General features: G+C 41.3%; 1 protein-coding gene across 2 annotated transcripts in view; it reads left to right on the top strand.

The window, feature by feature from the left end:
- LOC146553737 (neurocan core protein-like) overlaps positions 1-14,895 on the top strand; it is a 46,713-nt gene that overhangs the window by 25,492 nt on the left and 6,326 nt on the right. For both annotated transcript variants that reach the window (XM_085255613.1, XM_085255612.1), the window contains exons 12-14: positions 3,384-4,772; positions 8,364-8,480; positions 12,805-12,918. In XM_085255613.1, coding sequence (XP_085111739.1) covers positions 3,384-4,772; positions 8,364-8,480; positions 12,805-12,918 — 1,620 coding nt within the window. The remainder of the gene's footprint in view (positions 1-3,383; positions 4,773-8,363; positions 8,481-12,804; positions 12,919-14,895) is intronic.

Raw genomic sequence — 14,895 nt, 5'->3', positions numbered from 1 at the left:
ATGAGTAGCCTAAATTTGGCTAATAGTAAACCTCACTTGATAATGTATTTATTATATATTATAAGTTACTAAAGAAAACACTACACATGCAGACCATTTGTTCCAGAAAAGAGTTTTATCATGGAAAACATTATTATCATGATACAGGAACAGCACCTCTGTAGCACATCTATACATATGGACATTATTATACAAATAAATGTATTATACTTTTCAGCTAACTCTTCTGGGGAACCTTTAACATGACAGCTTTTGTTATGTACATACTGGGTACCATATGGGTTGAATGTAATGGTTTGCAGAGTAAAGATCCAATTTCAAGACACCTGAGCTCAAAAACAAAATGTGAGCTTTAATTCTGAAATGCAAGGATATAGTTGAAACAAAAAGTCAGTCTGGAAAAGCAAAAGGCAGAAACGATTCAAGGCTGGAGACAGTAGAACAAGGCACTGAGCAAACATCAGCAGACTGAAGCAACACAACAAATGTAAATACTAAAACAGAGAGGTGTCTGTGAAGGTTCTCAGTCATCCAGGTCATCGCGCTACAAGCAAGTTCAACATAGCTGGGCTTTCCTTGCATTAGTTGGCTTGAAAAAACTTAAAGCTCCAGTCAGAGATAATGGGTATCACACCAGAAAAGGTAGCGTGTGCCCACATAACATGTTTTTATGTTTGATACTTAAGAGCCAGGTAAAAACAGAACTAATTTCGTGACTCAGAATTTAAGCTGAACATAGCTCGTTAAAACCATGATTTCCTTCAGTGTACACACACTCACTGATGGTTAAACAAGACACAAAGACACAAAGTCAAAGACACACGAGAGTACTTATCATCAAAGTAAGACTGGAACTCACAACCCCCCCCGAAAAAAAAAGCAAACTTACACTGTCTAAATTCAAAACAAAGGAAAAAATAGTCTAAACAGGAAAGAGAAAAGATGTAATGAACACAAACGTAAAAAGAAACACAGACCTTTAGTGTGCAGCTGAAAGAAAATAAGAAATAAGAATTTATTATTTTTTATACCTATGCTTGATTGGGTGACTCATTAGTGTTTCTTTAATGTTTGGTGGTTTTTCATTAGCTACAGAGTAACAAAGACAAGCAGACACTCACTTGTATTTGTGACCACTGTGCTGCTGTACTATACTCTAAACCATTTCCTGTGTGATGCTGCTCTATTAGCACATCTCCACCAGTGTATCAGTGGAACGGGGATTTGCACCTTAGACATGGGAACCAAGTTTGGTTGCGAATGTGAGCAGACAACAGAAAAGGAGTGAAATGGAAATCATCTTTTTCCATTTCCAACATGTCAGTGTTCAGCAGGTTCACAGGTCTGTGTGTGTGTGCACAGTGGATGAAAGTGGTTTTAAAACTGCAGCCATCTCTGTTCAGTGTGTGTTTAAACTATGTTGGAGTTACTGATTTAATTTTGAGGCTTTTTGTGCAGAGCTTTTCAGTTTGATTCTGTTTGGACTGACTGAATCTTTGTGTGTGCGGCGTCTATTTTAGCTAACAGCGACTGTTCAGGAATAGTTCTCCAGGGTTCTTGAAGGACATTCAGAGCTCTTCTTTGGATGTAATCTGCCTTTTGTTCTGTTCTGTCAATCCTATACTTCTTCAGTAATGTTCAAGTCTGGGCTCTAGGGAGGCCAGTCCATGTCATGCCAATAGTCAATGTCACTGTCAATCAGACCCTTTCCAAAATCCGATGGTACTTTTCTGAATTCATAATTCCATTTATTTTGGCAAGGTCCCCAACACCACTGGCTGAAATGCAGCCCCAAAACATCACATAGCCTACACCGTGTTTTACAGATGGCTGCAGACACTCACTGCTGTACCTCTGTCCTCACCTCTTCTGTAAATATTGACAAAGATTTATATCAGAAATCTCAAATTTAGATTCATCACTCCATCAGGCCTGTGGTCACTGACTTCCAGTGCAGTTCTCGTGTAATTTGGCATACCTCATCCTTTCCTCCCTGTTTCCCTTCCTTAAGTACGGCTTCTTGACTGCCACCCTTCCACTGAGACCATTTCTGGTAAGGCTTTAATGAACAGTAGGTGGATCAACTGAAGGGCCAGATGCTTCTCTCGGGTTAAAAAGCTGAAAAACAAATGAAAAAGCAGCCAATGACCAAAGAAAAACTTTGAAAGAAAGCCCTGAGACTCTTGTTCAAAATCCCTGTTTGCACAGTACTGTCCAAAGTTTCCATAGTGGATTCATCTTAGATTTTGATTATAGTTGTTTATTTTTTTGAGTATTTTTGCCATGACGCAGAGGTAATGGGACCCAAATGAAGACTCAGAGGGGAGGTGGAAGTAAACTGAAAAGGAAACTTTTATTTCAGGCTGCCACAAAGCCTCCAAATCAAACATACATAGGAAAGACAAAAACAGAATATCACTACTGACAAGGAACACAAGGGGAGGAAAACTGCACGTAGGAAACAGACACTGAAACAAGAACTGAGGGGAAGATAACACTATTTATACACATGAGGGATTCAAGTGAAGTGGGCAGGGGATAAGAAATAAGTAATAAGAAAAAGCTGAAACTAATGACAATGAGACAAAGGAAGTACAACTAAACACAGTAACACAGGAGCAAATGAACTACCAAAATAAAACAGGAAGTAAATAATAACTGGAAAACGAAAAGACAGGAAGAGGCCAAAGGAAACACTGAGGAGAATGTTACCAACATTATTAGACTATAACCAAAACTGAAGATTCAAAACACGAGATAACCGTGACACCAAAGCCAAACAATAACACTGAAAACAGAAGACTCCTAATAACATCAGTAACCGCAAACGTCCAGAATATAACCCAAAAATCCCATAACAAAACCCACAGACCGTGACAAGTTCGATATTGTTCAGCACCAGTTCAGATATTTTTCCCTTACAAAAATCTTGGTTTATTCTTTTCATGATTATGTCTTGTTGACATTTAAAAGTCAAAAAGACACAAACACTGCTTAATATTCTGAAGCTTCACGCTAGACTCAGACAAATGAACTGCATCAAGTTTGAGTAATTCTACGCATACTTCATACTTTTCCATGTGACATCCAATGTTTGACAGATAGAGGCAAGCACTATTGAGGCTTCTTTTTTAATGGCTTCTCTCGGTCTCCTGCTAGATAGTGTTGTTAATATTGAAGTGTAGAGAGTGCAGCTACAGTTATGGAGGAAAACAGCTGATGTAAAGCTCACACAGCTTAGAAGTGTTTGTTTTATCACCCTTGGCAAAGCTGAGAGAATCCATAAGATGAATTTCACTTTGTAACTCCTTTCCCTGTCTGGAGTAATTGCACTGCTGACTTTTATTTTGCTTGTCTTTTTCTTTGCCTTATGCCCGGCACAGGTTTGCTTTCTTTGGGAACGCCATGGTTCAGCAGTCCCACAGGAGAGCGCACCACACCAGCGAGTGAAGATTCACCCACTCATCTGGCATCTACTTTGGCTGCCTCCAGTATATCTATGACTACAGAGAGCAACAAGAGCTGGGAGAACTCGGAGACACCTACGTCCATAACCTCCAGGCCTGCACCTGAAATCCCCTCTTCCAGCGGAGACGCCTGGATCCGTGTCGATGCCGAGACCACGACTCAGCCTGGAGACAAGAGGGGGGAGACGGTGACCTCCAGAGCCAGTGGGAGAGGACGAGGAAGAGGGAAGAAGAACAGAGGGGAGGATAGGAGCAGGGGAGAAGAGAAGGGGAGAGGAGAGGAGAGAGGGAAAGCAGAGGAGGAGGGGAGTGGAGAAATCACCGGGGCAGAAGCAAAAGGAGAAATACAGGTCTCACGCCGGCCAGTCGGAACAAGCAAGCCAAGAGAAAGATCCAGAGAAAGATCCAGAGAGAGAGGTCACAGGAGAGGACACTCTACGACTACCACAACCACAACTACAACTGACACGGCCTCAACCACAGCTGACACAACCACAACCATAGATGACACGACCACAACTACAGCTGACACGGCCTCAACCACAGCTGACACGACCACAACTACAGCTGACATGATCACAACTACAGCTGACATGATCACAACTACAGCTGACATGATCACAACCATAGCTGACACAACCGCAGCCATAGCTGACATTAGCACAACCACCACCATCACCACTGACAGACCTCATGAGCCAATAGACATGACCACATCTGGTACAGAAAGTGACTTTCCTACTTCCAAATCCTCCCCTGCTTTACCACAAGCAGAAAAGTCATCCCTGTCAGTCTCAGATGCCCCATATCAGACACTATCTTCATCTCCATCTGCACCCCCATCCACCATGCCATCCATATCTTTCTTCAAGCCATCCCAATCTGAAGCTGAGTCTCATTTTCTCCCCTCATCTATCCCCTCTTCCTTCTCTCCAACTCTAACACCTTCCTCACCTCCACTCCATCCCCAAACCCCATCTTTTTCACCTTCAGTCCCTTCTAACGTCCCATCAGAGACTCAAACTGTTGGATTGGGAGACAAAGCTACGTCACCTCATTCAAAAAATCAGGAAAGCTCCACTGACGCCCTAACGCCACTTCACTTAGTCCCAGTGGAGAAGGTGGTGGTGAACGGCTCTCTGGATAACCCTCTGTCCTTGTCGGGACCCCCAGATGAGGAGGAGCCTGCCTGGTCTCATTCTGTGGGCTCAGGGGCCCTGTTACCCGTCACCATGGAGGAAGAAAGCAGCAGCACAGGAGGAGGAGGAGGAATCAACATCAGCACCACAGCGCTCAGTCCAACATGTAAGCATCTTATGTCTGTTTTCAGATATTTTGTTATGCCTTTGGTTGCCTTTACCTTTCGTGCTTGCTCATGTAACTTTTGCTAGTAATCCACAACTATTTTTCTTGTATGTAATTTAAAATTAAAAGAAGGAAAATCGGGCAAAGAAAACACAAACAGTCAGACAGACACATATTAATGAAAGTTATCTGGAAGGGAAAACAAAGGCAGGCTTTAAAAGGATGAATCCAACTTTCTGAGATAGCTGTTCATCACAGTTTATGTTCTCTTTCATCTTTGACCTTTTGTGCTCACCATTACAAGCACTTTTTGTGTTCGGTGACTTATTACTGAGGATGTTGGCAGTTTGCAAATGTCTTTTTTCCACCCACATAAAAAACCTCGTTAGGAAGCTCAAAGATTCGCTTTAGAAATGGGACCAGGAAGATCTGTTCTTTAAACCTGCCATGACCATAATCTGTATATAAAAGAAACACATAAATCAGCCAATTGTCTGTGTACTTTTTGAAACCAGACGTAACAATCGAGCAGTGGTTCTGAGAACATCGTATGGTAGCAACTCAATCACAAGGTGGCCAACACCCCTAAGGCTCACCCTGCTTTATCATCTACTCTAATCTGTACCATGAAACTAGTGCTTTGAGTTGTCTTTATGATCATTCATTCACACTTTTTGGGGGCTTACGCTAACTCCTGAGGTAAATATGAGGCTCTTTAGCAGCTAAATCCTATTCTATGTTCACCAGCTGCTCGCTGTCTTCTTAAAAAGACGTGAAAAGTAGACGTGGACATTAGAAATCTTTTTTTATGGGTGTTGAAAGCAGCTGTCTGGAAATCCAAACAATGATGCTATGAGTATCGTTAAAGGTAATTTTTTTGTACGATAATCACCATGAATGGCATGCTTCATATTGCATTGTTGTAGTAAAGATCATATCTGCTTTAATGGTAGCTCCAACTGGCTGGGCAGCATAAGAAAGTTAAGTAATGCATTAATACTAATTAAATTGTCTTCAGGGTAATTTGCAAAGCAATATAATACACCGTCTATCCATTGAGAAATATAGAAGCGACTTCATCCTTCAAGTAAGTACACGCCTGTGTCATGTCCTGTTCCTTGGAGTAAAGTCTGAGGCTTGCCTTTGTAAGCTGTTGTCCCAGAGAAAACTGAAAAGTAAGACGTGAGTTGTTGGATTACAAAAAAAAGAGGGAATTATCTTTCAAGACTACCTTTTCATTACTTTCCCTCTGACCTTGCCTCTGGCTTATTTATTCAAAAGATGCGGTTTGTTTTTCCTGGCAACAGAAGATGAGCCCACCATGCACAACTCATGATTAAGTCCGCAGCGCAGTGAAGCTGCTGGCTGGCCACCTGGTTTACTTCTTATTTTGTGCTTGATAATGAGAGCGCACAGAGAAAGCGTCCTATCGCTGAGCATTTCAAACCCCCCTGGGCATCATGCTATCACACATTTCTATGGTGATTTATTTTTGCTCTGTGAAAGCTGCTCATGTCTGTGGCAGGCATGGCGAGGAGTCTGCGGATGGAAAACAGCTGTAAACTGTATTGACAAGAAGCCGAGGGCAACCATCTGGGCCGCTGGTGCGCAGTATGAGGGTTGATTGATTGAGTGAGAGACCCTAGAGTCATGCAGGCAGAAGGCCATAAACACACAGTTATATTTTTTTGCTATACAAACAGTAGAGTGGATGAAGTCACTCGCAGCAGATTGGACCTGAATAATAGCGTTCAGCTTCACACGTCTTTCTCGTGTACACACCTCTGCTTGGGCTCGGTCCCTTGTGTTTGGGTTTCATGCTGGTGGTCATTATTTGCTCTCCTGACTGGATCACAGAGCACTTCATCAGTCAGCTGAATCAATGAGACAGAGGAGGAAATAGCCTCAGGTTTGCTTTAAGGACCTTTAGTAAAAGCGCATTGTTCCTCAGAGGTGAACAAACACACATGTGGCTCCACATTCACTGCACAAACACGCACGTCGGATCTTTTTAGGCAGATTCTTATCTTTCTGTGGCATTTAAATTGCAGCCAGCTGTCTTGTTTCCACCTTTCTATTTGCGAGTGCTTATGCACGAATCATATTTTCAAGATAACCTGTACTGTTGCTGTGCCCTTGGCTATGATTACCAGATGCAATGCATAATCTGTGGATTAACTGTCCTATCTCTGTAGATATATTTACATGAGTACAGTTTTGCTGTTGCCAGTTTATTGTTGATGTTGGTACCCGAGCTGTCAGCCTCTGTGCAGAGCGAAGGGGCAGTCCACTCTGTCAGCTCCCACTACGGGCTATTGATTTTTCTGCACCACTCGCTTTAATGAACGAGCAATCGCACAAGGTTTATCTTTCACACACACACACACACACACACACACACACGAGGCGTAAATCTGCTTGTCACAGCAGTTGATATTTGTCAAGATGTGACCTTGACTGATGCAGAGGGTGCAAGTGCACGTTAGCCCACACTGATGTACATTAAATGAAATGCATGGCTGGGTTTAGCACCTGACTTCAGCAGAATTCAAAGCGTGATGCGAGAGGAGTAGCTCGCAAAATTCATCACAGAGCTGAAGCTATTGACAGTTCTTTCTCTTCGCTCGGGTCCTTGTGGTTGAAAGCTTTCAATGCTCTTTTGTCCTTTAACCTTTAGCTCGCAGTGTTACGATCATTCAGAGGATGTGTGCTTCTGATCAGTTATTGAAGAATCTCACCCTGAGGGCTAATCATAGCCAGAGTATTGATTTTAACTCATCGTACCATGTAAATACACAAAGCCACACACCAAGACATTCACTGTCAACCTCACAAACACACACCACCCCCACCTAAGCAGCCTTCGGTGTCAGGGAGAGAGCTGGCAGAACAAAGACTCCCACAGCCGAGCTTTTGTGGCCAGGATGAACGAGTGGTGGTTTTCAAAGACCTTAACTTGCTATAACGAGCAGCTCAGGGGAGAAACACGTGGTAGTGTGTCAATTGATATGGAAATTTTTAATTGTGGAAATGGACCACACACACGCACACGTTTAGGGGGTGAATGGCTGGGACGAGGCGCTCAGCGGGAGGTCCCCTCATTTCTGTTGAGGATGGCTAATGTCTCAAGTTCTCACGCTGCCCACTATGCTCAATGGAGTGAGCGCAGGCTCGCTTTCCATATGGTAACCATGACAACTGTGGCTGTGAGTGGATGGCGAGGTTGAGGCTCTTCGGCTTCTGATCCCTTTGAAAAGAGACGGAGTGTGAAATGGATATGCATCTGTTGTAACCGCTGGTTATGACTGAGCTGCGCTGATGAAAAATTTAGAGCGCCGTGTCTTTTTTCTTCTTTTTTCTTTTCTCAGAATCATACATTGATTTTATTGAGGAAATTATGTTTAATCCGTCCATTTTAAGAGGATTAACACAGAAATCTTTTCACCGCCTGCGAGATTAGATGCACCTGCTTTTTCTTGAAAAAAATAAATGATATCTACAAACACAAAAAACATTCTCTTTTACAATGTTGCCAATTAACGGTTCCATTTTTCCTCCCTTCACCTCCCTCCATCCATCCATCTGTTTTAGCTGAGGTGGAGCCCTGCATGACAAACCCATGTCTGCACGGAGGGAAGTGCCTTCCTCAGGGAACGGGCTACACCTGCTACTGCCCACAAGGATACACTGGGGAGAACTGTGAGATTGGTGGGTCACGGTCACACATGCACAACACACACAAACATACACTGTGATATAATGAAGTCATCCCCGTGTCTGTTTGTATTTAAGAAAGTAAGGCTCTCTAACAGCCCTTTAAAAGGGTCAAAGGTCAAGCTGTCCATCACTGTGGGAGATAAGGCCAATGGGAGGCAGAGGTCAAAGGTTAAGTTCACACTGTCAGGGTCAGCTGATGGTTACAGTCCCTCAGGGTCAAATTAAGTCAGCATTTGCATAAAAAACTTTTATTTTAGCTAAAAAAAAAATGTGAAGGAAAGAAAAGAAAATTGCTCCAGGACAGAAATGACAAATCTCTGCCAATGAAACAGACTTCCATCATTACAGCCTCTTGAATTTTGTAAGCTGAATTGATTTCTTGTCCCTTGAAGAAAAAGATTAAGGTTCTGGAGTCATGTCAAGGCCGCTTAGTTTTACCAGGAGTTAAAAAAAAAAAACCCCACCCTACTAATAATATCAGAACTCACTGACTCAAATTAGCACAACAAATGAATGATTTGTTTCCCACCCGAATGGCTTCATGTGCCTTAAACTTGATTGATGAATCTTTTCATTGAATAGATTTCTGTGCTGCTGATGGACAGAAACGAAAAGCAGAGCAAAGCTAATCTACTTTGCAGAGGTATAAATAGAGTTGAAAGCTGCTGTTCTCTGTTATTTGTGACTTTGCAGTCAGTGATGCTACAGATAGAAAGAACAAGGTCAGAAGGCTGCCATGTTTTACAAAACCTACTGACGGTGACGCGAATAAAACTATAAGACAGAGAAGGTGTCGGTTTCACCATTTATTTCTCAGCATGTAATTCAGTCCCTGACTTTGAGCTACTTATTATTTCAGCTTAAAAGATGAGATCTGAATTGAGCCTGCCGAGCCGTTGTGTTGTTGTGGTCGACCAATCTAAATATAGATTGTATTGATACCAGCGCTGGTATTGGATACTGGATATAGAATACTAGTGCAATACGCTCGATACTTTGTTTCTCTCCTCTAAGTGCAGTATGTAGCCCACTGAATTATGTTAAATAAAAGCTCTTTTTGGAAAAGAAAAAGTATACCACAAACGTACTGAATGAAAAATGTCTGACTGTCACGTCTATTTTATTTCTAGCCTAGAGCACATTAAAAACAACAGATGTTGACCCAAAGTCCTTTAGAGACAGACACATTTACATCCCAGGTCTCAAAAAAAACCCAGTTCACATGAAAATCTCAAAGTTGTGCTTTGTTGTGTGTATTGTCTAATTATTGTGGAAAGTAAAAATGAGTTAGCGGTCATTAAAATCTGTTCAGATTTTCCACGATTCATCTCATAAATCATGACACACAGCTCTCCCCTACATGAACTCCATCTACAGGTTAAAAGGATCACTACTGGTATTAACAATACTGGCCCTGTATTTACATGGTATCGGATCAGCACCACTGGTGGTATCAGGAAATCAGATTGTGTTTTGATACAAAAACACACATCTGCGTAGATTCAACTATGGATTGCATGTGTCTTCATAGAAAAACAATATTTAAAACTGCTAATATGAACCCCAAATACAAATGTGTCCAACACACCATTGCTAACGATCAGATTTTCACACTAAAATGATGTGTTGGATTTTTTTTGTAGCATTTTCAAAGTGTTGCAGCATACCCAGTACTGTGCCAAGTGCATAGGTTGTCCAGGGGTTTTAGAGTATGCAAGCAAAGGAGATAACACCAGCAAAAAATATACCACAATGCAATGCATTCATGACACACATAACAGCCACTGCCAGGTGGTGTTCAAGTCAGCTGAGGCTCATAACTCTGCAATTTAGGTGTTAAGGTGTTTAAATACAGCTTTCTGGCATATTTTCTTTTTAATTTGTTACTCGGTTCTCTCAAAATGAGGTCAGGTTACCATAGAAACACTCTCTAACCGTTTATAGGTGTATACTCATGCACTAAATATCTGAAGCTGCTGTTCCCTTGCTGCATCATGTGCGTGCAGGAAAGTCTAAAACAAAGCCGAAGTCACGTTCTCTGTTAATGTCTCTGTTAGTGTCAGCGTCACAGTATCATTACACCGGAATATAAGGTGTTTCCTGAAAAATGTATGTATATGAAATGTTTTCAGGAACTGTATTAATGCTGTGAATACTGATAACGTCCCTAACATGGTAATATTTCAGAAGAAGTGCTTACAAGCCTCATTCTGTCTCTGCACGTCCCAAAGCAGACACCAGGAGCACTTTCGCTTCGGACTGTGACCCTTTGAAACTGAGATATAAATCTGCCTTGAGGGTCCAGATTTGTTACTTAACACATGCTCTGCTTATTAAACAGCAAGTCAATCAAGGAAGCGAGTCAACAAAACAAACCGCACACACACAATTGCATGCACAGTAGCACCCTGTTCTTACTAAGTTTTGTGCGTTCAGTCACGTAAAAATGGATGGATGGACAGGCAGACAATCAAACTGACAGCCAGCAGCCGATGCGTGGGCATGATGCAAGGCTTTGTTGTGGATTTGCAGAATTTGCAGTATTATGTCTCTGAGGAGCAGCATCCCCTCTGCATAATGGATGAGCGGGACAATCGGATCAGACTTTTTATATTGAACAACAAAGAGCTGCACTGATTTTAATGGGGGAATGAGAGAGTTAGTGGTGCGTGTTGAACTGTGTGTGGTTAGCAATGCTCCCACTGATCCCGAGGTCATTCAAAGTCAGGCTACATAACGAGACCGGGGGGTTCGCATGCATTTGTTATATTTAGGAACAGGTGCCTGTGATTTTGATGATTTGAATCATGTAAGACTGAGTTCAACATTCAGTACATCATTTAATTTGAGTTCCAATTAAAAAAAAAAAAAAGTCAGTTTGGTGCCACAGAAGCCAAATCCTGCACATCGTGCCTTTAAGGTAGTTTTTTCTTCTGAATACAACATGTGAATTTTGAGAAACTTTAGGAATTTGTGCTCTCTTGAGTTGATATTTGATTTTAGGGACAAACAACATTGTTTGGTTGATTAAAAGTTTCCACACAGACTAGTGGGAACTCTTCCAAGAAAACACATTAGCATAAATCTCTTGATATCAGTCATTAAATCAATCCTCAAAAAACAGCCTAATTTTATTTCATTCTTCTTAAAAGAGCTGCACGTTTTTATAAACAGGTAAACGACCTTAAACTGAAGTCATAAAAGGAAAAAAAAAAAGGCCCAGAAACAATCTCACAGTGCATCCTGAAACACACACAACCGCAGGTTAGCCCAGATTAAAAATTAATCCTTTTGCAACATCACACTCAGGCTGAAGTGTGAAAGTCTCGCATGAGGCTAAAGGTCATTCTGGGCTGATCTGTCACTCAGATTTAGCTCTTCACAGCCACTGGCCTTTTCACTGCTTTTCACTGGAACTAAGCAGTCATTAAGCTGAGAGGAAATACTTTGAAATTCTGTTGAACTTGAAAGTCGCCTTCTTTCTACACTCTTGCTGTGAGTTTTAATAGATTTCTGCAGTCCGGGGGTGCATCTGTTATTCTGTGTCAAAAAAAACCCCACACTGGTGAAGGAAGATTACATGCCCTCCATTTATAATGATAAAGAGATATTTTATTGATCTCTGTAGAGAAACGTTCTTTTTGTCTGATTTTTTTAAAAAAAACAGAGAGGTTAGCGAGCATAAGCAGCTGCAGAGAGCTGGAAGGGTTTCTGTTGTTGCTTAAGGCCTCTTAAGGTTGGGGGCAGGATCTGCTAAAACAAGAGCTTGAACCTAGATCTTTTGGTCAGACTCTGCTTTTCTGCTGGGCTATCCATCAAATTTACGCCTGTTCTTTAACTGCATTCAAAGAAAAGCATTCCACTGTGTAGCCTACTACTTCTCGCTCGTGCAGTTGTTTGTAAATGGAGACAATGCGGAGAGAGAAAAGAAGAGAATAGACACATGAAGTCAACCTTGGATTCGGTAAATGCATAAAAAGAATGTAATAACACTAGAAAGGCTTTTAGAGTGCCTTCCTCTGTGAGAGAATGAGGATAAATAAGGAATGTAAGAGGAGATTAGACTGTCTGTATTCTCCTCACACCGCGTCTGAATTATGATAATGTACTCAGCAACATGGACACATTTCAGTGTTTAAAGCAGGACTAATAACCAGCTCATCTTGTGTCAGAGCTTGAGTGGCAGCAGACGCCCACACTGTTTTATTTTTTTTTGTTCTGAACAGCATCACTTCAGCTGAATATGTCCTATTAATTTGAACCCTAATGAGATCTGCAACCCATCTGTTCTCACTGCTTTTTCCCTTCACCGCAGACGTTGACGACTGCCAGTCCGAGCCTTGTGCAAATGGAGGCACTTGCATCGACAAGATTGATTCCTTCCTCTGCCTTTGCCTGCCCAGCTACGGAGGAGACATGTGTGAGAAAGGTGAGAGGCTGGTGCACGCACACACAAACACATACATGATTAAATAACAGATTACTCCGAGCTGTGTGAAAGGAATTATTTTGCAGTCTGTGTTTGAAACTGGCCTTTTCACCGTTGTGACGCTTGCTCTGAAAGGTTTGTTGCTAACTGTGCTGGTGGAAATAATCCTGATCAGTGTGCAGCATCTGTTACTGCCGTGTGTCATACCACAATATCACAAGGGTGCGTCGCCTTGCAGATATCAGACAATGTATCTGAGTGTCACAGGGCTGCAGCGTGACAGATACTGACTGAATTTGGCCATGCACGTAAATCCACAGACTATTTTCAAAGCGTCAGTTAATATTTCCACCGTTTTTCGTCAGCACCACACATCCACACTTCCACAGGTTTGTGTAGCAGGTGATAAGAATCAAAAAACATCTTCTACTGTGTGTGACGTGAAACTAATGTTGATTTATCATTTATGACTAGTAATTGTCATAAATGCAGTAACTGTTTTATGTATGTTTGCATAAATGCAACATTTAAAATGGGAAACTGGCATTTTTGATCTCTCTTGGTGGATATCATCTGTGCCTTACTACACATGATATTCAATTCAATTCAATTTTATTTATATAGTGCCAAATCACAACAACAGTCGCCTCATGGCACTTTATATTGTAAGGTAGACCCTACAATATTACAGTGGAAGTGATTTTGCACAAGACAACTGAGTGGATAACTGTCTTGCAATATTTTTGCAGAAATATTTAGATGCTTTACACTGAAATTAGCAATACAACTGTGTAAAATATGCACAAGTTACAAGCATCACTCAAAACTCTTCTTCACGTAAAGTACAAATGTATTAGCATCAAAATATGTCTAAAGCAAAAGTCCTTCTATTACACATTATAAAATCATATAGAGTATATTATTCATAATTATGAATACATTAATAATAATCTGGGGATAGGAATACCACTTCCTGATGCTTTAATAGTTACACCTTGCCATGTTATGTTAAAAAGAAACCCAAACAGTTCCTGATGATTTGAGCTAACAACCAGTGTTATCCAGCTGGAAGAAGTCGTTAAAAAACAGGTACACTGTGGTCATAAAGGGATGAGCACACCCAGCAACAATACTCAGGTTGGCTGTAGTGTTTAAATGATACTCAGTTGGTAACAAGGAGCCCAAAGTGTGCCAAGAAAATATCTCCCGCTCCATTTAAACCATCATTAAACTGTAAAGTTGTTGTGTGTGACATCAGCAGTTTCTCAAATACTCAGACCTGCACCAACAACCATGCCAAATCAGCTTTCATCCGGGGCTCAGTTTAAACTTCAGCAGGTTGTGTTGAGCACGACTACATGCTTAAATGTATTGAGTTGTTGCCATGAGACATGAGACATGCCAGCCTTAACAAGCAGATGAAGATGTGTAGCTACTAAAGTACTTTTGTAGATAATAGCCCGTTTTTAATGACCCCAGGAAGAGTTGTTGTTACCACAGAAAAAAAGATTGCTGATCTGGATGCACTTATTTATAAAACACCTTTGAAGCATAAGTTCAAAGTGCTTGAAAAAATTAATGTGGGAACAAAAAAGATAAAGGAGACTGAGAAGATGATATATAGTATAAAAGTAAAAAGAATAAAGTGGACAGCTGACAAAATGTTTTTCGATTCTTAAATAAAAAGTCAAAGGAAATGGAACAGCTTGTTCAGTCCAGAGGTTCTCCTTGTTTCCAAAATTTGTGTTGCAGACTTGTGCAGGGTGACAGATACTGGGTGAATCTCCTGTGAACACACACACACACACACACACACACACACACACACACACACACACACACACACACACACGCGATTTTCTAAGCTTCAGTTAATATTTTCATGAGCATGTGCATCATGAAACATCGGGAAAAAATCTTAGTGTTTGTGTGGTACATGGCGCTAATCACCCACATACAACTCTCTCTCACACACAC

Source organism: Mchenga conophoros, linkage group LG18 (assembly GCF_057382185.1).
Source record: "Mchenga conophoros isolate Kocher_MC1m ecotype Shallow Benthic linkage group LG18, M_conophoros_male_GT1.1, whole genome shotgun sequence".
NCBI classification, from domain to species: domain Eukaryota; kingdom Metazoa; phylum Chordata; class Actinopteri; order Cichliformes; family Cichlidae; genus Mchenga; species Mchenga conophoros.
The sequence above is the reverse complement of the archived record's forward strand: the minus strand, read 5'-3'. Positions and strand labels throughout refer to the sequence as shown.